Source organism: Notolepis coatsorum (assembly GCF_963971535.1).
Source record: "Notolepis coatsorum genome assembly, chromosome: 8".
In the NCBI taxonomy this organism is placed as follows: domain Eukaryota; kingdom Metazoa; phylum Chordata; class Actinopteri; order Aulopiformes; family Paralepididae; genus Notolepis; species Notolepis coatsorum.
In genome coordinates, this window is record NC_140172.1 from 58996126 (window position 1) to 59023171 (window position 27046).

At 44.4% G+C, this 27046-nt stretch overlaps 1 protein-coding gene across 2 annotated transcripts in view; it reads right to left on the bottom strand.

Annotated features, from left to right (window-relative positions):
* mink1 (misshapen-like kinase 1) overlaps positions 1-27046 on the bottom strand; it is a 255643-nt gene that overhangs the window by 159476 nt on the left and 69121 nt on the right. For both annotated transcript variants that reach the window (XM_084320845.1, XM_084320846.1), the window contains 4 exons: positions 15243-15353; positions 15011-15101; positions 14721-14851; positions 13021-13075 (listed from right to left, as the gene is read on the bottom strand). In XM_084320845.1, the coding sequence (XP_084176971.1) occupies positions 13021-13075; positions 14721-14851; positions 15011-15101; positions 15243-15353 (388 nt within the window). The remainder of the gene's footprint in view (positions 1-13020; positions 13076-14720; positions 14852-15010; positions 15102-15242; positions 15354-27046) is intronic.

Genomic DNA, 27046 nt, shown 5'->3' on the forward strand with positions numbered 1-27046 from the left:
TTAGTGCATTGTAATATACAATCTACAGGTGATTAAACTAGGTATAAAATATATAAATGAGTACTACTGAGTAATTGCTTGCCTGGGTAAATAAAGGTTATAGAAATGTAAAAAAATATATATATATATATATATATTTTTTTTTAAATCGATACCAATATTTTCCGATATCACATTTTAATGCCAATATCGGCCGATAATATCGGACATCCCTAATATAAAGCATTATTGTACCGAGTTATAAGGGGTAGTTTCACCACAGTGACAAACAGGGGTAGGTAGTTTTGCAACAATCTATTTTTGTGTGACAAAGAGTTTGTCAGAGAGCACAACGTTGACCACCATCACACACGTTGAACACAATACATTGTTAGGGCTCTTGTTATACAATCTGTCCTGCCGCCTCAACTTATTGTACACAGCGAGGGTGAGAGCACGGCCTGTGAGTCACAAGTGTTCCCATCGTAGGTAGGTAGATAAACCTGTCTGGTTTGCTTGGCAGTTCCCACAGTAAAGAGGCTTTTGTTTGGCAGTCCCTGGGACGTATGTAACGTGACTGATACCGCCCAAGGCAAGCAGCAATTTAATTTCCCCCACTTCACAGGGACAGAGTTGGAGGACCAGGGTTGCTCCCATTATGAGTGGCCTGTTTCACACACACACACACACAAGGATTTGCCTGGAAAATCTCCATGATTTGACAATGACTAATGTGATGTTTAGTTCAATTCCCATAAAACAATCTTTGTTACATTATGAATTGTAGATTTTAGTGTCCCTGGTCTTGCACGGGCTTAGATTAGATTCAAATGTATTGTCATCATACAGCACAAGTACAGTACAATGAAAAGAAGTGTGGCATCCAACCAGAGTGCAAATGTAACAGTAAAGTGCAATGTTAATATACAATATACAGTAGGGTGGTCATTAACATTTTAAGTTGGAAAGTCTAAGCTCCAACCCCCAGAATTTGTTATAGTAGTCAAGAAAACTCTCCTGGTGAATTGTTTACTCAATCTGACATTTACCTCTCCCTCATCAACCTTGAAGTTTCACCCTGAGGATGCCAGAGTAGGGCGGGCCATACTTTTGTGCCAACATGAATTTGAAGGAAATGAGGGGTGTCTAAAATGTGTTTTTTTTGGGGGAGAATTCAAATATGGGCTTATTTATCAGATATGATGACTGACCTACATCATTTTGGATTTCAAAATGGCCGATTTTAAAATGTTTAACCCCTTGGCCAGACATGGGTACCAACATGAATCCGAAGGGAATCCTATCATGCAATTATGTTTTTCCTAATGGGAAATTAAAATATGAGTTCATTTTGGGGATAGGATAACTAACCTACATAATCTTGTATTTCTAAATTGCCAAATTTACCCATTCAAATCCCTTTAGAACAGCGGTTCTCAACAGGGGTTCCGCGGCACACAGGGGTTCCGCGAGATGCCTGGCAATGTTCTTTAAAAATATAGAATGACAACAGTCTTATTTTGAAAATCCTATAGCTGGGGGGGGGGGGCATTCTCCCTCTGTGTGAGTGCGTTTGAAAAGATATGATGAAGTCAGACGAGTATATTATATTGATAGTCAATGTACTGAGGGTGGACAGACAGATGATGTTGATATTTAAACAAAAAATACAATACATAATAAATGTATGCATGATCATGCAACATAAAACAATTGCAACTAAATAACACAAATACAATAGGCACATTTGTGACTGTTACAAATATAACACGTTTTATACTTGTGCTACAAGATTTTGGCCTGTGCTACAAAACTATCAACCTCTGTAGCACCAGTGCTATGTGCAAAAAAAGTTAACTACAGCCCTGCAACTATTTAACTAAACAAAATAGTCTATCTAGTGCTTCATGTGTATACAATAATTGCCTAATCTAATAACATGAACTAAAAAAGAAATCGATCACACGTTTCGTAAAGTTATTATAGAAACTTCACCAACTTAACGTCCGCGGCAGGCGTCATTACTTTTACCAACAGATTTTCCAACGCATTTCCAGAGCAGTCGCATTCGTGTGACATCACGGGTCCTATGTCCGTTATCAAGGAAATGCAAATCGGCTATCGCAATCGTCGTCGTGATAATAATCACTAAATGCATTCAGTGCTGGATCTAATCAAATGGATTTATCGAGACACGTTATGGAAAGTTCAAGACCGGACCACACAGCTTCTGAAAAGTGCTAATTACACGCTTCCGACGGCGATGGTCTACTTGCAGAACAAGTGAGTGTATCAGCCGCTGTGTTATGATTATTATGATAAAAAATTTAAATGAATGAATGAATGAAAACTGTATTTAACAGATAAACAGTAAAAGGCACTCTGCAGGGATGTGATGTCATAATCAATCGTCACCTCACTAGAATAATATTTCCAACGTGAACCGCAAAGCTGAATTTTCACACAAAATGGACAAGTTTTTAACTCGTCCATCGAAACAGGTTACAGTTACCAATACCAATTCAGTACCTTCCAGTACCAATTCGACCGCTGAGATTGCCCCAGTCAAACAGTGCAGCTGCAATGTTGTGTTCTCATGCTAAACCAGACTGTTATGTTGTGTTCTCATGCTAAACCAGACTGTTATCATGTTGTGTTCTCATGCTAAACCAGACTGCTATCATGTTGTGTTCTCATGCTAAACCAGACTGTTATCATGTTGTGTTCTCATGCTAAACCAGACTGTTATCATGTTGTGTTCTCATGCTAAACCAGACTGTTATCATGTTGTGTTCTCATGCTAAACCAGACTGTTATCATGTTGTGTGATCCTTTTCTGTATTTAAAAAAAAATACATGATTTTCTGTTTGAGAAATGGTCACACTATTGCTATATTTATTTATACATTTAGACCTGAAACGCCTGCTAATAATGCATTATATAGCCTGCATATACACACAAATGTGTTTCCCGGTTTCAATGGGTTAAATAAACGTTATTTTGAAAGCAAGCACTTTTGTCATCATTGTAGCAAAAAAGACAGGACCGGAAAAGTCTTTATCGTATGTAGGGGTGCCCTGGGATATTTTATTGGACACAGGGGTGCCTTGGCAGCAGAAAGGTTGAGAACCCCTGCTTTAGAAGATTTTAAGATATGGTAAATAATTTATAATGACAAAGCCATCAAAGTTATTAACAAGTGAACTTTAAAATTGTATTTGTAATGCATACAAAGATCTCATCTAAATCTTGATCTCCTGACTTCTTGAACTTTGCTTGAAGGTTCCAATGTCTTGCTTGGACTCATTCGTGGACAGCAACAAATGTGTAAATTTGGCTATTTAGAAACACAAAATTATGTAGGTTAGTTATCTTATCCTAAAAATGAAGTAATATCTCGGGTTTTTAATAGTGACGTTGAATGCCACTCACGAGATTTCTCGGATTTTTTTTTTTTTTTTTTGCGATCTGAAAAATTATTGCATCACCCGAGCCTACCCGAGTATAGCCGAGCGGCGCCGGCGATCACTGTGGAAAAAAGCGCCCCCTGTCGTCTCCCAGATGACATAAGTGATTTTGGAATGGACTCAATGAAAATGAACTGGGGAAAAAAATCCGGTACTCCACATTTTCCAGTCCACTGATCCAGCCGGGGTTACCACAGTTCATTCTGGAACCTCAGATCCCCGCTGATCATGGAGTTCTACAGTATCGCGTTGGATCCATACACGTATCGATTTTTTCGAATGGTGATCAGGAATTGGAATATACCAGTTGGATACCATCTGATGTCAGGTAAGGACTCTATGTTATCAGTGTTAGGATAATCAGAGTAAGTTTGATGAAGATATAGGCTGTTTTGTGAAATGTCTTCCTTCGGTTTCACTGTAAAAGTCCGAGAGGAAATCAACGAGGCGATTATCCGTGCGCGGCCGTAATGTGCTTGCGTGCACGTATAATATTGATCATCTAGCGTTTATTTGAAAACGATTCATAAAAAGGCCGACGAATATCAACGTTGTGGAATATTCCACTAAAAGACGATTTTCATAGAATGCTCCAGAATGAGCTGTTTTTTATATCAAAACGGGGGCTTTTCTAACTGCTCTGAAACGGAAACGACGCGATAAAAAAACAATCTGCCTTGACAGCACTGACTGGAAAATAGTCTTTGATAATGCGATGGGCAGATTAGACACATAGCCATAATTTAAAACATAGATTAGGCGATATTAACGTTAACATTGGCGCCGATGGTGGCATTCAGCCGGTAAAAAGGAAAACCAGGCGTGGCGCTCAAAGTGTTAAAAACACATAATTTAGACACCTTGCATGTTAGGATTTCCTTCAGATTCATTCTGGCACCTGTGTATGAGACAGGTAAAGGGGTAAACATTTTTACCATTCTGCGATTCTGAAATCCAAAATGATGTAGGTTAGAGTTATCCTATCCGATAAATAAGCCCATAGTTGAATTCCCCAAAAGAAAAAAAACACATTTTAGACACCCCTCATGTTAAGATTTCCTTCAAATTCATGTTGGCACAAAAGTAAATGTTTACATTTACATTTAGCTGACACTTTTATCCAAAGCGACTTACAAGTTCTGTACGACAAGTCATCAGGAAGGGTACAACTCTAGCAGCTGAGTAACAATGTTCAACAAGTGTTGCGTGCTACAGTGTAGGTTAGTTTATTAGGACAAGTGCATGACAGTAAGGTTAGTTAGGGTTCGATTTTTTTTTATTTAATTTTTTTTATTTCAGATAGTGGTTGAAGAAGTGCGTCTTTAGGGGCGGCTAAGTGGCGCAGTGGGCAAGGGGCTCGCCACTGATGCAGGAGATGCTGGGTTCGAGCCCAGCTCTCAACATTGCTACCAGCTTGGCTGGTCATTCATACTAACACAATTGGCAGTGTTAAGGGTGGAAAGCTGGTGGGTGGGGATCGGACGTTGTGGACAGCGACTCCTACAGGTCGGTTGGTGCGCCTGCGCAGCAGAATCAGGAAGCAACAGGGGCGGCGTGACCCTCCCATGCAGACCCTCGCCGCTGAGAGATCGCGCTGTGCAGGTGAAAAGATGCGACGGCTGCCTCCTCGTGTACCGGAGGGGACACGTGATGCAAGGCTTCGTCCACATTGCAGCCGGCCTGTGGGAGGCATGGCCTAACAACGTTCGAGACAGGGGAGGGTAGAATTAGACAATACGAAATTGGGGATGGGAGAAAAACGGAAAAATGGGGAGAAAAAGTAGATAAAAAAATAAAAAGTGCGTCTTTAATCGACGGCGAAAGATTGGACGGGTTTCGGCTGTCCTAACTGGGGTGGGTAGTTCATTCCACCATTGTGGGGCAAGGACTGAGAATAGGAGACTTCTCTTTGATGACCCTCCCGGAGCTTGGATAGGAGTAGGTCTGAGGCGGCCAGAAGATGCAGAGCGTAGGGGTCTTGATGGTGTGTAGATAGAGACCATCGACCGGAGGTAGGCAGGAGCGGTTCCCTTTGCCGCACAGTATGCTAGGTCAAGGGCCTTGAAGCGGATTCGTGCAGCAATGGGGAGCCAGTGCAGGTCCCTAAGAAGTGGGGTGACATGGGCCGACTTCGGTAGGTTTGAGATCAGGCGGGCCGCTGCGTTCTGAATGAGTTGAAGAGGCTTGGTGGCAGTGGCCGGGAGGCCAGCGAGCAGTGCGTTGCAGTAGTCGAGGCGGGAGATGACTGGACGAGGAGTTGGGTGGCTTCTTTTGTCAGGAAGGGGCGGATCCTTCCGACGTTGCTCAGGAGGAATCTGCAGGTTCTGGTTGTCACTGCGATGTGAGCAGAGAAGTTCAACTGGTCATCGAGGACAACACCAAGGTTCTTGGTGGTCGGGGACGCGGTCACAGCTGCATTCGACTGTGATGGAAAGGTCGGTCAGGGGGGAGGATTTGGCCGGCAGGTGGAGCAATTCTGTCTTGCTTAGGTTCAGTTTGAGGTGGTTGGTCGTCATCCAGGCGGAGATGTCGGACAGACAGGCTGAGATCCGCTCAGAGACGTGGATATCTGAGGGAGGGAAGGAGAGGAAGAGTTGAGTATCATCGGCATAACAATGATACGAGAAGCCATGAGACGTGATGTTACCCAGTGATTTAGTGTAGAGGGAGAAGAGAAGGGGTCCTAGGACCGAGCCCTGGGGGACACCCGTCCGCAGGGGGCGGGTGGCCGACAGGGTCCCTCTCCATGACACTTGGTAGGAGCGGTGATTGAGGTATGATGTCAGCCATGTCAGTGCAGAGCCAGCCACTCCCATTCCTGCGAGGAGGATCTCTGATGGTTGACTGTGTCGAAGGCTGCACATAGATCTAGGAGAATCAGGACAGAGGAGAGGCCTTTCGCTTTTGCTAAGTGAAGTGCCTGTGACCGCAATGAGGGCCGTTTCTGTGGAGTGGCCAGTCAGGAAGCCAGACTGATTAGGGTCTAGGAGGTCATTCTGTAAGAGATAAGCAGTAAGTTGGTTGGATACAGGACGTTCAAGTGTTTTAGAAAGGAAGGAGAAGAGAGACAGGACGATAGTTGCCTATGACGGTGGGGTTCAGGTTTTTTTTTTATGAGCGGCATGACTCTGGCTTGTTTTAGGGAGGTGGGGACCACCCCCGAGTTGAGTGAGGAGTTGATGGTTGCAGTTAGGAATGGGAGGATGTCTGGTGCTATGTTGTCAGATTGAGAAAAAAATTCACCAGGAGAGTTTTCTTGACTACTATAACAAATTCCGGTGGTTGGAGCTTAAAATAAATGAATTCGAAAATGTACCCCTCACAAAGGACCACCCTAATATACAGGTGATTAAACTGGATATAAAATATATAAATGAGTACTACTGTGTAATAGTGCTAATCAGATGCATGTAGTGTTATAGTATTATTACGTACAGTGATAGATATAAAGACAGGTATAGAATCAACAACTAAACAGGGATAATGCAATCTGAAAATCTGTTTACCAGTAGTCAAGCTTGAAGTGAAACATTTGACTGGTTGAGAAAAAAACAGATTCTGAACAAAAAGCTTTTTGGATGTGTATTCATTTCTATGACTTTTTCAAGACCCCGATTTCAAATTCCAATATTTTTCCAGGGGCCAGCTATATACATTTAGTTAAGACTGATCTAAGCCTTAGAATGGTCTGAGATTCTCTAGTTACACCAGTCTAAATAAGACTGTTGCATAAACATTAAGACAGACTTAATGTAGGCGGTTAGGTGGCCGAGCGGAGATTGCGTTCGTCACCAGCCCCGGAGCTGAGCTGGATTTGCCTGTTCGAATCCAGCTCACAGCTCCGGGGTTGTCACCAGCTTGGCTGGCCGTCTGCACTGATACAATTGGCTGTATCAGAGGGTGGGAGAAGCTGGCGGGGTGGGTCCGGGTCGTTGTAAACAGCGACTCCTACAGTTCGGTCGGGGCGCCTGCTAAGCGCGGATTGGACGTGAGGGGGATAGTGTGGTCCTCCCACACGCTACGCCCTCTCAATGAGAATCCGCGCTGCCAGGTGAAAAGAAGCGGTGATTGGCTGGACGTGTGTCGGAGGAAGCACGTGGTAGCCTCCACTCTCCCAGATGATCTGACTGTGGGGGGTAAGTGCGCAGCGACCAGGAAGGGACTGGGAATTGGCATACGACTGACATTGGGATGGGAGAAAATCGGAGGAAAATGGAGGGGGAAAAATACCAAAAAAAAAAAAAAAAAAAAAAGACAGACTTAATGTTTGCTGTGGTAACAGCTAAGCAGCCAAACTAGAAATGTTTCTATTTCTCAAACCCGTTTTACTTACCGGTATGTTAGTAACAACATTTATGGAAACGTTATGTTTTGTGGCCATGTTCTTTTCCTTTTCAAGTGTTATATTTGACCCACAATTCAGAGCATATCCGACTATCTAAGTCAGTCATTTTGATGCAACAAGTAGATTTGTATGTCTATAGCAAGTCTAACTAAAATGTGGACTTAAAGGGGTATTTCACTTTTAGTAGAACAGGTAAGCTAGCGACCAAGGCAACAGGTACCCATAGTAACCACTCCCCAACATTCCAAAGACAGACCGCACACTCAAACCTACAACAAACTGACGGGATCTGCTTTTATTTGTCAATGGTAATAAATCTGTAAACACACATCAAATGCCAAAACAAACACATACCTTTGACTCAGAATTGTCTGTTATATCTGCACAGCAGAAATGTGTTTATACTTCAGCAGTATGATATTTAGACTAGGTCCCGAAAATGAATGGAAGTGAATGAGGAGCCTGTGAGAAAGGGTGGTGTTGACAGAAGAGAACAGGGACAGCAGCTAGCTTATATGTAGATTACTTTAGATAGAGGTAAGACTGCTGAAACTTGACAAGTTCTAGTGAAGTGAATGACATTTCCCTTTAAGTCTCAGTCTTTATGCATCTGGTGGAGCAGGTTCCACGTTTAAACCTCACGTCACACAGGATCACGCTCCTCATCATCAGCTGAGCATGCAGATGAGGACGATCAATAGTAGGCCAGATTGAATGAAGTTAAAATCTGCTTTGGCTCATTTAGGCGATGATGTAGGGCTGGCATGATCATGACATTTTGCAATGACGATTATTGTCCCACAAGTAATTGTGAACAATTGAATTAGTCTCTTTAGGCTCAAATCCAAAGTGTGCTCGAATTGAAGTCGCTGTGTGGCTTTGCAATGAGATCCGTGTTAGTCGCTGTGCTGACAGTGCAGTGATAACGTTGGGAGGGGTTTGTGCACACTGAAACTAGGCATGTAACCCCTCTATGACCTCTATTCATCAGGTATTTACCGGTAGATACGTTTCATCCAAATCGCTTTACAACTTATGCCTCATGTTCATTCACTCACACATTCACAAACCGACGGTGGAGGCCACCATGCAAGGTACCGACCTGCTCATCGGGAGCAGTTAGGGGTTAAGTGTCTTTGCTCAAGGTCACTTCGGCACGCTGCCGGGAGGAGGAAGAATCAAACCGGGAAGCTTCCGATTACTAGACGACCATTCTACATCCTGAGCCACTGTCACATTATGACACACAATGGTGGGATCCTGCAATTTATTAACGTTACATCACAACACATAACGTTTACTTTGCCCTTTCACGCACAACACTTGAAAACTTAAGTACCAGTATTATAACCGTTTAATCACGAAGTCCTTGTAGCAGAGTGAATCAGTGCGGGCGGGGGAGCTTTCATCCACACTCTGATTGGAAGAAGGCGAGTAAGAGAGGAAAAGAGGGAGTGTGTCCAGTGATGGAAATGGCCTGGCACAAGCAACGTTATTATTTTTATTGTGTTTGATGTAGGGCTGGGCGATTAATCGATAATTCGAATTAATGATTTGGGACGATTTTGAAAAACTAAAATCGATTTAAAAAAAATATATATATATATATTATATATATATTTTTTTCTTTTATTTTACAAAAAGTGATGTTTGGTGAAAGTTAGATTTGCACTTTATTAATCCCAATAGGGAAATTCATTCTTGTTTGATGATCAAGAGGCACCTTTTATTTGTTTTAAGTGAAGTTTGGTGAAAAAGCAGGTTATTGCACTATTAATCCCAATAGGGACATTCATCTTTGTTTGATCAAGAGTAACCTTTTATATATATATATATATATATATATATATATATATTATTATAATAAAAATATTTTTAAGTGAAGATTGGTGAAAGTTAGGTTTGCACTTCAATCCCAATAGGGACATTCATCTTGGTTTGATACTTTGTGTCAAATAAAAACAACGTTTTTTTTCCTTTTTTTTGCTCTCAAGAGAAAAAAATCGATTAAAATCGTAAATCGGATTTAAAAAATAATTATCTGGGATTTTATTTTTAGGCCGTATCGCCCAGCCCTAGTTTGATGGCTTAGATTGGTTATTTAGCTCGTAACTGACACAGCTGGCTCAAACACTATTGGATCAACAAGTGCACAGTCTTACTAATTTAGGACTTGCTGTGAATTACTCAAGCTCTCCTCCCAAGATGACATGGAAACTCTGCCAATAGGACTCCAATTCCATCCATTACTGAAACAGATTTTTTTCATTGTGCTCCAGTATTTTGATGCTGGACGGACGACACCCAATGACATGAAGGGATTGACTTATCGGTTAACAGAGCAGGATGAAACGGGATTAGAATTGAACAATCCTGAAAAGAGGATATTATTCAAAACCCTTTGCTATAAATCCATGTAATATTTGATGCAATGTACAAGACACAATATGAAATGCAAAGCAAACGTTTACCTTTGCTGCAATTTAATTAAAATGAAACAATGTGATTCACACTTTTTTATAAATTCGATTTTATTTTTTAATTGCATACAAACTTTAGCGGTAGAACACTTTCTGTAAATCTCTCTGTAAGTCTTTGAGTGATTATTAAAGGGGAACTATTTTACTATTTCTTTCACTATTTGGGCACTTTTACACAATTCCTGTGAGTCTATGGAACACCTCTGTAATATATATATTTTTTTTATTCATTGTTTTGTATTTCTAATCAAGTCCTCAAAAACAGCATTTTTCTACCTCAAGATTTCGAGCTGTTTTGAGCCTGGGCTGCATGGCGGCTCCTAAACCACTGCGCGTCGTCGTGTTCGCCTGAACATTAACATGCAGCGGTGACTATATGACATCACATATAGGCACATTTTCAAACGACTCAGTTCAGTGAGGGTGAATATTGTGAGAGGAGAATTGGAAGAATGCGCCAATATGAGAATTTTGAGACATAGATCATATTAATATAAGTTCACATAGCTAGGAAACAATGCTAAACACTCAAAAAGGCCATTTATAAGATAGTTCCCCTTTAAGTTATCTGACATCTATAACTAATATAAATAAAGTGAGATCTATCTTGTTGGTTGGTCAGGGTTACCTAACAACAGAAAGACCATGACAGGCAGCCTCAGCAGCAATAGATTAGAAACCTACTTGTTGGCGAGACTGATCTAGTGAGAAAGTAGCACATGTTGCATAACTTATCAACAAGCTCTCAACAGTAAAGGGGACCTATTGTGAAAATTTCCTTTTCCTGTGTGTTTCATTGTTTTTACAGAATGAGGAGTTGTCCCAACACTGAGAAAATTGTATGTGCATTGTGCCTTTTCTGCAGTTCAGCCGTTACAAGAACCCTCCCTCTATAAACGAGCCATTCAGAATTGCAGCCACAATCAGCGTAATTAATAACGTGCGTTTACGTGCGTGTAAAGATATCTTGATAAAATGCGTGTGTACAAGATGGTGGCGTGCATGAAAATATTCCCTTTTATACCTAAAGTTGAACCTAAAATATGTTTCTGACAGTACTTGTAAGATTGCTATGCTATTGCTGGATCTGGAGTCATATTTGATCTTTGATTTTATTTTATTTTATTACGGATCTCCATTAGCTGGTGCCATAGCAACCAGCTAGTCTTCCTGGGGTCCACAAAAGAAAATACAAAAACAATTGAGAACAGCCCATTGAGAACAGGACTGAAACAGAGCGGTATAGAGGCTGCTAGAAAGCATAATCTGAGTGGGTCGAAGACATGTTTAAGGGATCTCAAAGACCTACAGTATATGAACTTGTTGAAAAGGACTAAAATATGTCCCCTTTAACCTGCATGGTTTGTGTCCATGCACACGAGCAGAGAGGTCTGAAAGGATCCTGTTATCTAGGGTTGGGTACTGTTCACATTTTTCTTCTTCCTATTCCTTTCGGCCATGGGATTTGGTGAATTATATGAATATGTACTGTTGGACTGTGGTAATTCCATGTACGAATAAATAAATGATAAATAAATGACATTTCAACAGAGCGTTTTCACCTCACATCTCATACATGTCTCATGCTAGAAAACAAATCTCTAGGATGACACACTGCTCTAAGTGGATACGGACCACTAGCCTATCTTAAAACTCTGGGAGGGGTGTTTTTGGCCAACAGCTAGGCTAGTGGTCCGTATCCGCTTCCATTATTTTGTGCTAAACTAGACTAGCTTGCAGCCAGATAGCTTGCTACTGAATGCAGAGAGGAAATTGGTATCCATCTTCTTGTCAGACGCTAAGGCCATTTCCCCATAATGTTGGCACGTTCCAGCCACGGCAGCACACATACTGCTGAGGTAACCGGTGAGGAGCAGCTTTAAGAATCACCTCTTGATACAATTAAATATCTCCCGATGTGTGAAAATGTATACAATTCCAAAAAAGTATAATCAATACTCAAACAATGAGTTTAGTATTAGCTGTTGAGCATGGCGAGACAATTACGTGATACAGGGGTGGAAAGCACTTTTTTTTTTTTTTCTTTTTTTTTTAACTTTTGAGTACAATTTGGGTTGCATTTTTACTTAAGAGAAAATATCATATTTTGTTCTCCAGGATGACACAGAGCGCAGATACCCGTGGGAATGGAACGCCTTTTTCTCCTCATTGGTCATGAAGGAGCTTATTCTCCAGAGCTGAAAAAAAAAACCTGACTTGCCATGGATGACTCAGTTTGAAACAGTATGGGGAAAGTAAAAAAACAACTGCAATTGAAAGATGCCTTATTATTATTACCATGATCTTTTCCACTAAGTTTCCTATTATAGAGACAGTAAAAACACCTGCTGCTAAAACCCTGAATCCGCTTTCCCTAAATTAAATTTTTTATACTTTGGTACATTCAACAGTAATACCTTTTAGAATTTTAGAGCACAGTTGTATTCTATCAGTCAAGGGATTGTGTGCTTTTTACACCCCTGGTAATAAAGTAACTGGTAAATGGACTGCATTTATATAACAGCCTGTATCCAAAACACTTTACAACTGCAAGGTGCCGACCTGCTCAGTTAGGGGTTAAGTGTTTTCCTCAAGGACACTTGGACACGCTGCCGGGAGGAGCCGGAATCGCACTGAGAACCTTGATTACCAGATGACTGCTCTACCTCCTGAGCCACCGTCACCATCAAGTGAAAGAACGGCAGAGGTAGGGTGGGTGTGTGGGTGTGCGTGTGTGATTGCACTCACGAGGAGCTCCCTCAGCCATCTCGATGGCTGTGATGCCCAGGGACCAGATGTCACTCTGCAGAGATGCACAAGAGACAAGGCATAAGATATATTTTACCTCATACATTTAGGTTATGTTCTTCTGTAAAACCAAAAGCAGAACTACTTACTGCAAAACTCAAATATTCTAAGAAAATTAAATTTCATCTGATTTTATGTAGAGTAAAATGATAATTCATTGCGTCTAGGTCAAAGTGAGTTGTAAAGATGTTTAAAATGAAACACCATCTCTAATAAAAGTCTGGGAATCTGCAGTGAGTGGTTGTCATGGAAACTAAGGACTCTATGGTAGGTGGTGAATGTGTAGAGGCTGGTCTACATGGGGAAAAGGCATTTTTCTATCACAGAATTAGCCTTTTCGACCAAATTACCCATTCTGTGTAGTCAGTAATTTATCAGTGACTTCAAATATGAAAGAAAAACAACGACATGTATGAGATATTATGGTCTCGTTAGTCCCCATTAATCAAGATGCCGTCCTTTGGATGAGACATTAAACGGAGGTCCCGACTGAATTTGGTCGTTATTTTTTCTTTTCTTTTTTTTTCTTTTTTATGTTTAAAATAGTACACTCATTTGAGTAATGGAAAAGGGGTAGGATTAAATAAGTGTATACTTCTTCCTACTCCTTTTTGAACATGCAGATTGAGTTGTTTTGCTTTTTGTTATTGTTTGTTTGTATTCATTGCATGTTCAAAATAAAGATTCAAATCAAATCAAATCAAAGAACCCAGGGTGCCTATCACAAAGAGTAGGGGGTTCCTCGACATTCCTGGACACATTCACAATCATGTCTCTAACATCAAGGCCACCTAATCATCCCTCCATCCTTAAATGGCTGATTTCAATCCCAGTCCCCTGAGCCTTTCAGCCATTGTGTAGTGTAGTGTGATGCGTGCCTGATGCCAGGAGTGTATGTCAGCCATTGAGCCTGCGTAGCCAAAGGTTGGTTACTACACGGTGGTGGTGAAGGTGGTAATTTTCACCCTACATTGTAAAGCACTTTGAGTGTCTAGAAAAGAGCTATACAAATGCAATAATCATTCATTCATTCAAGATGGCAGCAGAGTGAATCGACAAGGAAATAAGCTTTTTCAAACAAACCTTTTACAGCCTCAAAATACATGTTCAGCTTAGACAGTCAAATATCAAAACATTAGACAATACATTCCATAAAAAAATCAAAAATCAAATAAATGATTAAGTAAATGAAGCTGCAATTACAGACCAGGGTTCTGATCAGGTAACTAATTTTGTTACCACCTACTCGACTACTGAAATTCTCAGTAGTTAGAGAAATCCCTCACCTAAATCTTAGTTACAACTGACCTATCCCAAGCTCCTCCCTCTCTTAGCTTGACCGAGGAAAGCAACACTTGTGATAAGAGATCAAGAAAAGAGGGCAGAGCTTGGGATAGGTAAATTGAATCCCTGTGGTTGTACCTTTCCTGTTGAAGACATCACTCTACTGGGATGCAGTGTGATGTCATCCAGCATCTTATTTTTCAAGTACCGTCAAGTATTTGACATGTTAGAATACTCGACTACCACATTACTCTAAACTCAATCCTAAATTCACTGAATTTAAAGTAAATGTATACAAACCTTGATACACATCTAAACACACACACACACACACACAGAGTGTAGGAGTCTGTTACCCTGTAGTCATATGTGGAGTCAGGGTTCTCGTCGCAGGCGATGACCTCCGGTGCCATCCAGTAAGGTGTACCTATGAAGGTGTTCCTCCGCCCCACTGTCCGGTCTAGCTGAGCGCTCACCCCAAAATCCACTGGGTTTGGAGCAGGAGGAAGAGAGGGAAGGATGGGAGATGGTCACACAGGGTTGGATGAACTACACCAGAGGAATTCTGATTAGACCACGACTCCTCTGACTATATTAATAATAATCAGATCTACAGTACGAGATTAGAATCCCAGTCTAGACTAACCCAGTTTGACCTCTGCGTTTTCCGTGAGCAACACATTCTGGCCCTTGATGTCTCTGTGGATGACCTTGTGGGTGTGGAGGTGGGCGAGGCCCTGGGTACAGACAAGAGGAGTCAAAAGAGGTCAGTGATGGCGAGACCATAGCTGCAAATTAACTAGTCTGTCTGGTAGAATACTTTTTTTCTTTATTCCTTATTATTGATAATAAATACAATAAAAAAAATGACCTCTCACCCTGAGGATCTCCCTGCAGATGTAAGCTATCCAGTCCTCCTTTAGGGAGCTGCCCTTAGTGTTCTTCACCAGGTCAGTCACTGAGCCGGCACCGCAGAACTCCATCACCAGCTACAACAAACACACATTTAGTAGACATGATTAGGAGAGAGATATATGGTCTGGGACAGAGGATTTTATGTGCAGTGAGGGGGGACAGCTTGGCAGCTTGGGTTAAGGAGGCCAGAAGGCTGAACGAGTTGGGGAAAAAGTCTAATTGTGATATTTCATGATATTAGAGGGATTGAGGGAATGACCATATTTGGGCTATTACTCTCATTTTTGTTTAAATAAGTATTATAATGATCATGCTGTGGTTTTTGTCGGGATTGATACTGAACAAATGGGTTTTCTTAACACTTTGAGTGCCAGTCACGAGAAATCTCGTTATTTCATGCCATGCGTTGAGTGCCAACAACGAGAAATCGTTATTGCTTTTATTAGCGATATCCATTAATTTTTCATCAATCTAGCCTCACGTTACCATTGGGACTGGCTCTGAGCTCGAACAGGGAAAATACCTCTCCCTATCGTCTCCCGGATGGTAATGCATCCATTGGATTGGACTCAATGGAAATGCATGGGGGGGGGGGGGGAATCCAGAATCCACATTTTACTTATCAGGCATGTAACCCGAGCCGATTGCATTCATTGCAAGCCGATTGCATTCATTGCCGACCCTCAGAACAGCGTGGAATATGTGTTTCGAGTACCCAGCGTTGGATCAATAAACGCAATCGATATTTGGAATGGCGATCAGGAATTGGAATAATCTTTTTGGAGAACATCTGATGTGAGGTAAGGACTTTATTTTACCAGTCTTGGGGTAATCAGTTTTTTTCACATATATCTCAACGTGACCCCTATATGTGTATGTGTGTGTGTGTGTGTGTATGTGTGTGTGCTGACCAGGAAATAGATAATGGATTTTTCAGCCCGCTTCTCTAGCATGCATAAGTACACATATACTATCGATAATCTAGCGTTTATTTGAAAACGATTAATAAATAGGCCGAAAAATGACAACGTGTTTTGTGTATTCCACTAAAGGGCGTTTATCACAGAATCTTTTTTATTTTCTGGAAATTTCCAAAAACAAGCGTTTTTCAAAATGGTATAAAACGGAAATGTACCGATGAAAAAACAATCCGTTTCGTACATGTTGACTGCTAGCAAGTCATTGATAAGCGACGGGCATATTAGACACATAGCCATAATATAGAATATAGAAACCTGCGTCCGTTCAACTAAAAAGGGTTGTCCTAGCGGGTGTCACAGCAGCGAAGAAGTTAATAGCAATGAGATGGAAGGAGCCTGAGAAGCTTACAGTGATTAACTGGTCCTTAACACTATTGGATATGATTTATCTTGAGATATCCACGGCGCGGGTGATTGGGGTAGGACAGGCTGGCATTGACCTGTGGTTCGCAGCAGCTGAGAAGGTAAGGACCGCCGTGTGCGGCTGAGCGGGGTTGGGGTGCTTGATCGGGGGGGTCCGGCGGTCTCTTGGGAGGGGGAGGAGGAAATGTTTTGTCTGTCTTGTCTTTTGTCTTGTCCTCTTGAGTTTAGCTGGGGATTTAATGGGGGGGCAGCTATTTAACTATTTCTTCACTGTTTGGTCACTTTTACACAGTCTCTGTGAGTCTATGGAACACCTCTACAGGTTTTTGTTTTTTCATGAAGGTTCATTGCTCTGTTTTCGGGTCGTGTTCTCAAAAAGTGGTCCTTGTGGTGAATTGGAGATGTACGTTTTATTTTTATTTTTTTTTTATATTTAAAGTTTTTTTATTTTTCTCAAACAAGACAATACATACACGACAAAACAAGACAAGAAATGATAATAATAACAATAACAACAAGGGGCGAGGGGGGGGGGGGGTTGCAGAGCGTTACAAAGGTTCAGTAGACAAACTTATTCCAGATAGTGATCTAATAAAGTTCAGGGGACCTTGAAGGCCATCGGGCCGATCACTCTCTTGAAGAGACAGAGCAGCCTGTTCCATCGATAGCAAGTCCATGAAGTCCTTGCGCCAGTTCTCCATACTGAAGCAGTTCGGTTTGCGTTCTTTCCAGTTCATTAAAATAATCCGTTTGCATGCTAGAAAAGCCAGTGCTACAGTATTATTTACAATCTTTGCTTGAGCAGTGTCCATTTTTACACCCAATATACACATTATAGGGCAAGGATTAATGTCAATTTGGAGAGTAACTGACAGGTCCTCAGCAATGTCCAACCAAAATTTCCTAACAAGTGGGCAGTGCCACAGCAAGTGCATGAGCGTACCCTCTACTCCACACCCATGCCAGCACAATTTGGGTAGGGTGTGATTCATTTTATTCAATGTACAGGGTGTTATATAGGCCCTGTGTAGTATCTTTAATTGTATAATTTTATATCTAACACATTTTGATATTTTTGTACTATTCCTAAGTGCTGCTTCCCATTGTGTTTCAGATATGGATATACCCATGTCTCGCTCCCATTGGACTTTAGTTTGGGTATTGGTATCAGGGGTGGTTGAACATGATAGTTTATACATTGCAGAAACAATGCCTTTCCTGCCTGTAATTCCCCTTAATGTCTCTTCCATGACTCCGTTTGTTCCTATAGCTATGCCTTTAGACAACAATGATTTAATAACCGATTGTATTTGTAAATAAGATAAAAATTCGGTGTCTTTCAGCCCAAACTGTGTTTTAAGTTCATTAAAAGGTATCATATTTCCCCTTTTGATCACTTGGCCCACCTGTGTTATATTATGTTGTTGCCATACATTATTTTTAAGGAGTTTACCTCCTGCAGAGAGCAAAGGGTTTTTCCATAATGGACATGATGGTAAGGAATATCCACTAAAGGTCAGGCGTTTATGTAAGATTTTCACTATCTCACATGAAAATTCTAAAAGCGGATTGTCCAGTCTGGGAGTGATTTTTGGGTTATACCACAACATTGAAAGAGATAGATCTTTGTTATGTTCTTCTATAATTTGTTCTTCAAGCCATTCCCAGCTGCCAATCTGTCTCACACTATTGTAAGCCCACTGCAAGGGGTATCTTGAGTTATATGCTATATAATATTGGTGGATATCTGGTAGTCCTATTCCTCCACTATTTCTTGGTTTTATAAGTTTTTTATGGCTGATTCTAGGTTTTCTGTTGTTCCATAGGAAGCCAGAAAATAATTTGTTTATTTCTTTGAACCAACTGATGTACGTTTTATTAATATAAGGTCACACGGCCGGGAATCGGGGCTGAACACTGGGAAAGACCATTTATTAGATAGTACCCCTTGGATTTAGAAATTAGAAGGTTGAACTCTGTTTTCTTTTCTCTTTGTCTGTATAAATTGTTATTCTGTATTATTATTGTTTGTGTTATTTTCTTGTGGAGTTCTATGTATTGTGATTGTGTTTAATGTGTTTTGTTTCATGTGAATAATAATAAATAAATTTGATCAAAAAAAATATATATAGAATATAGAAATAGCTCCGTGAAAATCATGAAATATCGGAAAATGTCATAATCTGCCCTTTGGACTCAGGAATTCTCTGAACAATAAACATTACCCTCTGGCACCACCTTTCGAACATTACCCTCTGGCACCACCTTGTGGTTTATCGGGGAGTGAACTCCTCCCGTCTACTGTGGCCTCCCTGTCTACTGTGGCCTCAGTCCTTGTGTTGTCTTGTTTACAATATTTAATCCCTGCCTGGCTCAAGACCTGGCTGCCTATTATTATGTGTCCCTATTATCCCTGTTAGTCTAGTGTCCTTGTATTAGTGTCTAGTCCCCCCTTGTTGTTTTGTTCATGTTCCTGTCTAGTCCTATCTTCCCGTGTTGTTATGTTACATTGTATTAGAACCTGGTATTAATGTCTAGTCTTGTTCCCTCTGTGTATTCATGCTCCTGTGTGTGTGTTGTCCACTCTATTCCCCGGTCTGGTTTAATGTTGGTGTCACTGTTAATGTCAGCAGGTGTGTCGTGTTAGTAATCAGTGTGATTAGTCCTCCTATATATTCTGTGCTGTCCTGTTACTCCCCTGTCGGTTTGTAAACGTATCTTGTGTCGTCCGTTGTTGTCAGAACATTATTATCATTATACCATTGTGGTTGTGATAGCACCCTTCCGTGCTATTCACGCTTGTACCCTTTGTTGTATATTCTTTATCTGCCGGCTTAGGCTGTGAAATGTTTATTGTTTTGTTGTTGTAGTTGTACTCCAAAGAGTGAAGTAAAGCCTCTTCTCAACTACACCCCGCTTGTGTCCTGCCTCTCTCTCATTCCTGTATTGCGCCTGGGCCCACACACCAACAACGAGATTCTTACAGAACAAACAGACCATAAATTGGACCCAGCAAGCAGGACAAGGGAGAAATGGCACAACCTCCTCCACCGGCCTCACTTCCAGCGCGACCGCTGCGGCCAGCACCGTCTCTACCTCAGAATGACGCAACCAGACCTGGATTCAGCGGACTACGGGAGAGACCAAGCGAACGACGTATTGCTCACCATGGAGCGCTTCTTCCAGGGAGATTTCTGCTCTTCATCCACGTGGGAGAGGATGCAGCTACACGCGCTGCTCTCCGGTGCAAGCGCGATGCGCAGAGCAGGCTCCACTGCTCGCGGAATACGACCGCCTGCTGGGACTGGTTATTCGTGCACTCTGGTCCCCTGCTCCCAACGAAGCCACGGCTACCAGCACGCCCTCCTCCACAAGTAAGGCCTCTACTGCCACCGCAGCAGTTAGCGTTGGTCCCGCAGCCTTCACTGCCCAGGCCGTTAGCCTAGCCGTTAGCATAGCCGTTAGCCTAGGCTCCCCAGCTGGTACTGCTAACCCCGGCTCCGTTAACCCAGTCCATGCTACTAGAACAGCAGTTAGCCTAGCTTCCACAGCTAGTGCTGCTAGCGTAGCTCACGCTGTACATAGGTCTCGGAGAGCTGGTAGTGCTAGAAAGGCTAGCTTAGCCTCACCTGCCAGACCACCGGTGGTTAGCACCTCAGCTAGTCCCACTAGCATAGGTCCCGCGGTCCTCACTGCCCGGGCAGCTAGCACAAGCCCAGTAGCTAGTACTGTCCCTGTAGCAGTTAGCACCTCAGCTATTCCTACGAGCATAGGCCCCGCGGCCCTCACTGCCCCGGCAGCTAGCACAAGCCCAGTAGCTAGTACTGCCCCTGTAGCAGTTAGCACCTCAGCTAGTCCTACTAGCATAGGCGCCGCGGTCCTCACTGCCCCAGCAGCTAGCACTAGCCCAGTAGCTAGTACTGCCCCCGTAGCAGTTAGCACCTCAGCTAGTCCTACTAGCATAGGCCCCGCGGCCCTCACTGCCCCGGCAGCTAGCACAAGCCTAGTAGCTAGTACTGCCACTGCAGCAGTTAGCCTAGGCTCCACAGCCTTCACTGCCCAGGCTGTTAACACTGCCCAGACAGCCAGCTCAGGCCCTATAGCTAACAAGGCCTCTGATGCTGGGACCGCCCCGTCGGCCAGCAAGACCCCTGTGGTTAGCTTAGCCCCTGTAGCCAATGTAGCTTTGGCAGCCACCCCCTTAGCTCTCTCAACAAACACGGGCCCCATAGCTAACAAAGCCTCCGATGCTGGGACCGCCTCATCGGCCGGCAAGGCCCCTGTGGTTAGCCTAGCTCCCGTAGCTTGCACTGCTAGCAGAACCTCTGCCCCCACAGCTAAGTCAAGGTTTATTCTGTTAGGAGGCTCAGGGTAGGCTTGTTCTCTACCACTAGCTTACTCCCTCCTGCTACTGCTAGCGAGGCTTATGCAACTAGCAGAACATTTGGTGATAGAGCAGCCTCTGCAGTAGCTAGCTACCTAGCTGCCCTCGCGTGCACAGGCCCTATAGCTAACGTAGCCTCAGATGCTGGGACTGCCCCTTCGGCCGGCATGGCCTCCGTGGTTAGCACAGCCCCTGCCGCTAGTGTAGCCTTGGTAGCTACCACCTCAGTCCAGTCCGCTAGAGTCCAGTCCGCTAGAGCCCCGCCTGCTAGCGTAGCACGCACTTCTAGCAGGTCTCAGAAGGCTAGCAAAGCTAAGAAGACTAGCATAGTCCCTCCTGCTAGTGTGGTATCTGCAGCTAGCACCTTAGCCCTTCCTGCTAGTGTAGCATCTACAGCTAGCACATCCCCCACTGCTAGCAGACTCTCTGCAGCTAGTACTGCTCCTGCACTTAGCTCAGCCCCTGCTAGCGTACTCCAGGTTGCCTATGTAGCCTCTACCACCAGCATGTCTCCCACTGCTAGGACTGCCCCTTCAGCTAGCAAGGTCAGTTTCCCCACTGCTAGGACTGCCCCTTCAGCTAGCAAGGTCAGTTTCCCCACTGCTAGGACTGCCCCTTCAGCTAGCAAGGTCAGTTTCCCGGGAGCCGCCCCGTCGGCTAACCCCTCTGTCTCGTCCGCTAGAGCCCCTGCTGCTAACCACCTAGTCCTGTCCGCTAGAGTCCCTACTGCTAGCGCCTTAGCCCCGCCGGCTGGTGTAACCCTAGCAGCTAGCACAGGCCCGGCAGCTAGCATATCCCAGGTAGCTAACCCAGTTTCTACTGCCAGTGTAGCCCCTGTTAGGGCAACTCTAGCTGTCCCTGTTCCTCCTCCGGCTCCCGGGGAGACACCGACGTCTGGTCCGGGTCGTGCTCCTGTCCCCGGGGAGTCTCCTGCCTCCGGCTCCTCGTCTGGTCCAGCCCGGCGCCGTGGTCCACGCCGTAGTCTATGCCGTGGTCTGCACCGAGGTCGATCTGCACCTGGAGAGTCGTCTGGTCCAGCCCTGCGCCATGGTCAACGCCGTGGTCTGCACCGAGGCCGATCTGCACCTGGAGAGTCGTCTGGTCCAGCCCTGCGCCATGGTCAATGCCAAGGTCTGCACTGAGACCGATCTGCACCTGGAGAGTCGTCTGGTCCAGCCCTGCGCCGTGGTCTACGCCGTGGTCAACGCCGAGGTCGATCTGCACCTGGAGAGTCGTCTGGTCCAGTCCTGCGCCGTGGTCTACGCCATGGTCGACGCCGTGGTCAACGCCGAGGTCTGGACCGAGGTCGATCTGCACCTGGAGAGTCGTCTGGTCCAGTCCTGCGCCGTGGTCTACGCCGAGGTCTGCACCAAGGTCAACGCCGGGAGGGGCTCCCATCCGGGGTCCCGCGCCCGGTCCCAAGATCTCCACCTGGAGTGGTCCCCGTCCGGGGTCCAGCTCTGGGGTCGTCGCCTCCGCCCTTCATCTCCGGGCCCCCTCGTTCGGTCCCGGGGTCTGCACCTGGAGTGTTCCCCGTCCGGGGTCCTGCTCTGGAGTTGTTGCCCTCGCCCCTTTGTTCCGGGCCTCCTCACCGGGCCCCTGTCCCAGTGCCCGGCATCCGCCGTTGGGCTCCTGTCCCTGTCTCCAGCCCCCCTCACTGGGCCACTGTCCCCGTCTCCAGTCCCCCTCACCGGGCCCCTGTCCCCGTCTCCGGCCTCCCTCACCAGTCCTCTGTCCCCGTCTCCAGCCCCCCTCTCCGGTCCTCTGTCCCCGTCTCCAGCCCCCCTCACCGGTCCTCTGTGCCCATCTCTAGCCCCCCTCTCCGGGCCTCTGTCCCCGTCTCTAGCCCGCCTCTCCAGTGCCCCTGGTCCCGTGCCCTGTGCGCCCTTCTCCGGGCTCCCCTCTGGTCCTGTTCCCCGGCCCCCCGGCTCCAGTTTTCCGTGTCCTCGTCCCCAGTTTTTTCCGGGGTCTCTGCCCTTCGCCCCGTCTGTCCCTGGTCGGTCTTGTGGGTCGTCTGGGAGCCTCCCCTTCGGGGGGGGGGGGGGGGGGGGGGGGGGGGTACTGTCATAATCTGCCCTTTGGACTCAGGAATTCTCTGAACAATAAACATTACCCTCTGGCACCACCTTTCGAACATTACCCTCTGGCACCACCTTGTGGTTTATCGGGGAGTGAACTCCTCCTGTCTACTGTGGCCTCCCTGTCTACTGTGGCGTCAGTCCTTGTGTTGTTTTGTTTACAATATTTAATCCCTGCCTGGCTCAAGACCTGGCTGCCTATTATTATGTGTCCCTATTATCCCTGTTAGTCTAGTGTCCTTGTATTAGTGTCTAGTCCCCCCTTGTTGTTTTGTTCATGTTCCTGTCTAGTCCCATCTTCCCTGTGTTGTTATGTTACATTGTATTGGAACCTGGTATTAGTGTCTAGTCTTGTTCCCTCTGTGTATTCATGCTCCTGTGTGTGTGTTGTCCACTCTATTCCCCGGTCTGGTTTAATGTTGGTGTCACTGTTAATGTCAGCAGGTGTGTCGTGTTAGTAATCAGTGTGATTAGTCCTCCTATATATTCTGTGCTGTCCTGTTACTCCCCTGTCGGTTTGTAAACTTATCTTGTGTCGTCCGTTGTTGTCAGAACATTATCATCATTATACCATTGTGGTTGTGATAGCACCCTTCCGTGCTATTCACGCTTGTACCCTTTGTTGTATATTCTTTATCTGCCGGCTTAGGCTGTGAAATGTTTATTGTTTTGTTGTTGTAGTTGTACTCCAAAGAGTGAAGTAAAGCCTCTTCTCAACTACACCCCGCTTGTGTCCTGCCTCTCTCTCATTCCTGTATTGCGCCTGGGTCCACACACCAACAACGAGATTCTTACAGAAAATCAGTCTAAAAAGACTGGCATTCAAGCGCTAATTCTGGCGCCCCCTGCTGGCAAGTGTTAAGTCTGTGGAATAGGATTTGTAGGCCAGGACGCGTCTATATTAATCCCAGCCGAAGAGTGCAAGAGCGCTTCCGCATTTTGCCCTGATTGGCCCCGGTAACGCCCTCCAAATGCGCATTTTATTTCCCCACGCTCAGACGCCGAAATGGAATACATGTATATTATCGCGACGCGATTCACTCGCAACGCCATAACGTTTTCCCTGTACATTGCAACGTTAACACAACGCAGCTGTCAACTGTACTGTACATATTATCCAAACGAGGACCACATGTACGGTACTTTACATATTATGGAATACATGTCAATCAATCAATCGCGTACCTCTTAGTTAGCTCAGTTAGCTGCATGTTAGCTCCATGTTAGCTCAGTTAGCTCAGCAGTTAGCTCATGTTAGCTCAGCAGTTAGCTCATGTTAGCTCAGTAGTTAGCTTCATGTTAGCTCCATGTTAGCTCATGTTAGCTCAGTTAGCTCAGTAGTTAGCCCCATGTTAGCTCAGTAGTTAGCTCAGCAGTTAGCTTCATGTTAGCTCAGTAGTTAGCTTCATGTTAGCTCAGTAGTTATCAATCAATCAATTGTAGCGCTGGGATAAAGGAGTCGGAGGCGCTGTATCGAAGTTGAACCTAATTCCTTTATTCAACAGCAGCATAACAACAATGTCAACGTAGTCGAATCGATGGGTAGAATGAATGCTCGAGGCAGGAAGTGCTACACACAATATCGTCCGGGGGGAACTACTATTCCCAACAACAGTTGTGTGTGAATTATGTACAGTCACTACACAATCAATCGATCAATCATGTACCTCTTGCACGGCTGCGGCGCGGCGGCTGGCGTGGCTGAATAACAGTAGCAGTGATCGCCTGCTGCGTCCATCGCGTGTATATATATACCGTATTAGTATTAATAGCAATAGCAATATATAGCAATAGCAATAGCATATAGTATTAATGTGATTGACCAGCGTTAATGTGTGCTAATTAAGGCTGAGCCCGAACCCTGTTTTTAGGGTTCGAACGTTCGCCAGGGTTTATCGATTTGTTTTTTGTAAATTTTTTAATAAAAAAGATTTTTTATATAATTTTTTTTTTATTATTATTATAGATCCTACGGAGGGCGGCATTGCATAATCTATTGGTGAAAAAACATGTTGTTTACAGTGGTGGCTGTTCATGTAAACATGTAATTAAACAAAGCACTCAGAAGAAAATAAACAAGCTACTGAGTACTGCATCAAAGTTCCTACTTATGATAAACAATAGCCCTTGCACACCGCAGTCACGTAAGGGGCTAGATAAACAAAGGCATTCGTTTTGTGGCAGAAAACGTTATATAGTTAGTGTTACACGTTCAATAACAGGTATTCACTCTTGGTCGACGGGAAGGAGAGAGGCGCGCGCCTCGGCTCCTTCCACCGTCTACCTCGGAACGGGGGACGGCAGAGAGACACCGGCGCGGGGGTCCCGCCGGGCTCCCAACACGCCTGCCGCCTCGGCCAGAGTTGTTTCCAACGCAACCACCTCCCGCCATGAAGCTCGTGCTCCGTGGCCGAAAAAGGCTGGTATTCATTAATGATCCTTCCGCAGGTTCACCTATGGAAACCTTGTTACGACTTTTACTTCCTCGGCGGGGAGCTAACGCTACGTTAATGCTTCTCGCAAGCAGATCAATGGCGGCATTGCCGGAAGTAAAAAAATAATAAACGCTTGCCGATTGGTGGTAACAGCAGAGGCGGGTGCAAGCGGTGTGACGTAATTGGCAGAATCGCCTGTCATTCAATCAAAATTGTTCTATTGCATTGGTTGAGACTAGAGCTCTGGTTGAGTATCCAGCAACAGCCCGGCAGAGACCATACTAGTTGAGCCGAGCGACTCGGGGGACGCGCCGCTTCACATCGCCTCACCGTCGTTGCGCCTGCTTTATTTTTTTTCACCGAACGTTCGAACCCATTAATTAAAGTCTGAATGTCAGCTTAACGAACGAACGTTCGAACGTTCGAACGTTCGGGCTCAGCCTTAGTGCTAATATGGCTTGGTGGTCTGAACCGCGTCGAACCAAGCGGCGACCTCATGCGCATGCGCGGCGAGCACCTGGGCGAAGGAAAAGGAAATGCGCATTACCGTACTGGCGTATGGCGAAGTATGCGGAAGCGCTCTTGCACTCTTCGGCTGGGATTAATATAGACGCGGCCAGGACCACAATACTTAATTTAGAATGGTATTTTTATAGACATTTGATATACCTTTATCAAATATTGCTGCCTCTTGTGATTAGAATATACACAAGATCATATTGCTATTTTGATAACATTTAATTCCTTGTTCAACCCTAAAGGCCATCTAGTAATCAAAGGGTTGCTGGTTTGATCGCCAGTACCAACGTGCCCCTGAGCAAGATGACCTAACCCTCCATGTGTTCCAACACGTTTGGAAAATAGCCAACATTGGCTGAATACTGTGATCGATAGTGGTGGGGATACACTTCTATAGATACTGGTAATGGATCAAACCAGGCTAAAATAACGCCAAGAACCAATACTACTGTAGGGCTGACCTTCGAAGCTTTTTTTGGCAATCGAAGCTTCGGGGCCGAGCTTCGATTTTAATTCGATTTTTTTATCTTATGTTGTGGGACTTGTACAGCACTTTGGTAAACTTTGTTGTTTTTAAATGTGCTCTATAAATAAAGTGGATTGGATTAATGAATTAAGTAGCCCCTTTCGTGACTGTGACGCAGCCAACAAGGTTTCACTCGGCTGTGTGATTTAATTCAAGGTGGATCGCTGTTGTCGTTTGAACAACTTCAGATTTCATGGGAACTACCAATCACCCAAATCAAGAATGTTTAAGGGTGTGTTCACACCTGAAAGTCCGGGGATAGTGGACCAAATGTGAAAATGATACATTGTTTGATTTTGGTCTGCGTTCACACTACCCTGTTTGGTGCGGATCTAATTTGTAAACAAAGGACATGCTGTCGCCAAGTCGTTCATCTATTGGACTAGCACTCACAAACGTAAACAGTTGCCGACAGCGTCTCTTGTGATACGAGCGTGGCGCAAGTCGACTAGAGAGTAGAGATATAGAGAGAGAGAGAGTAG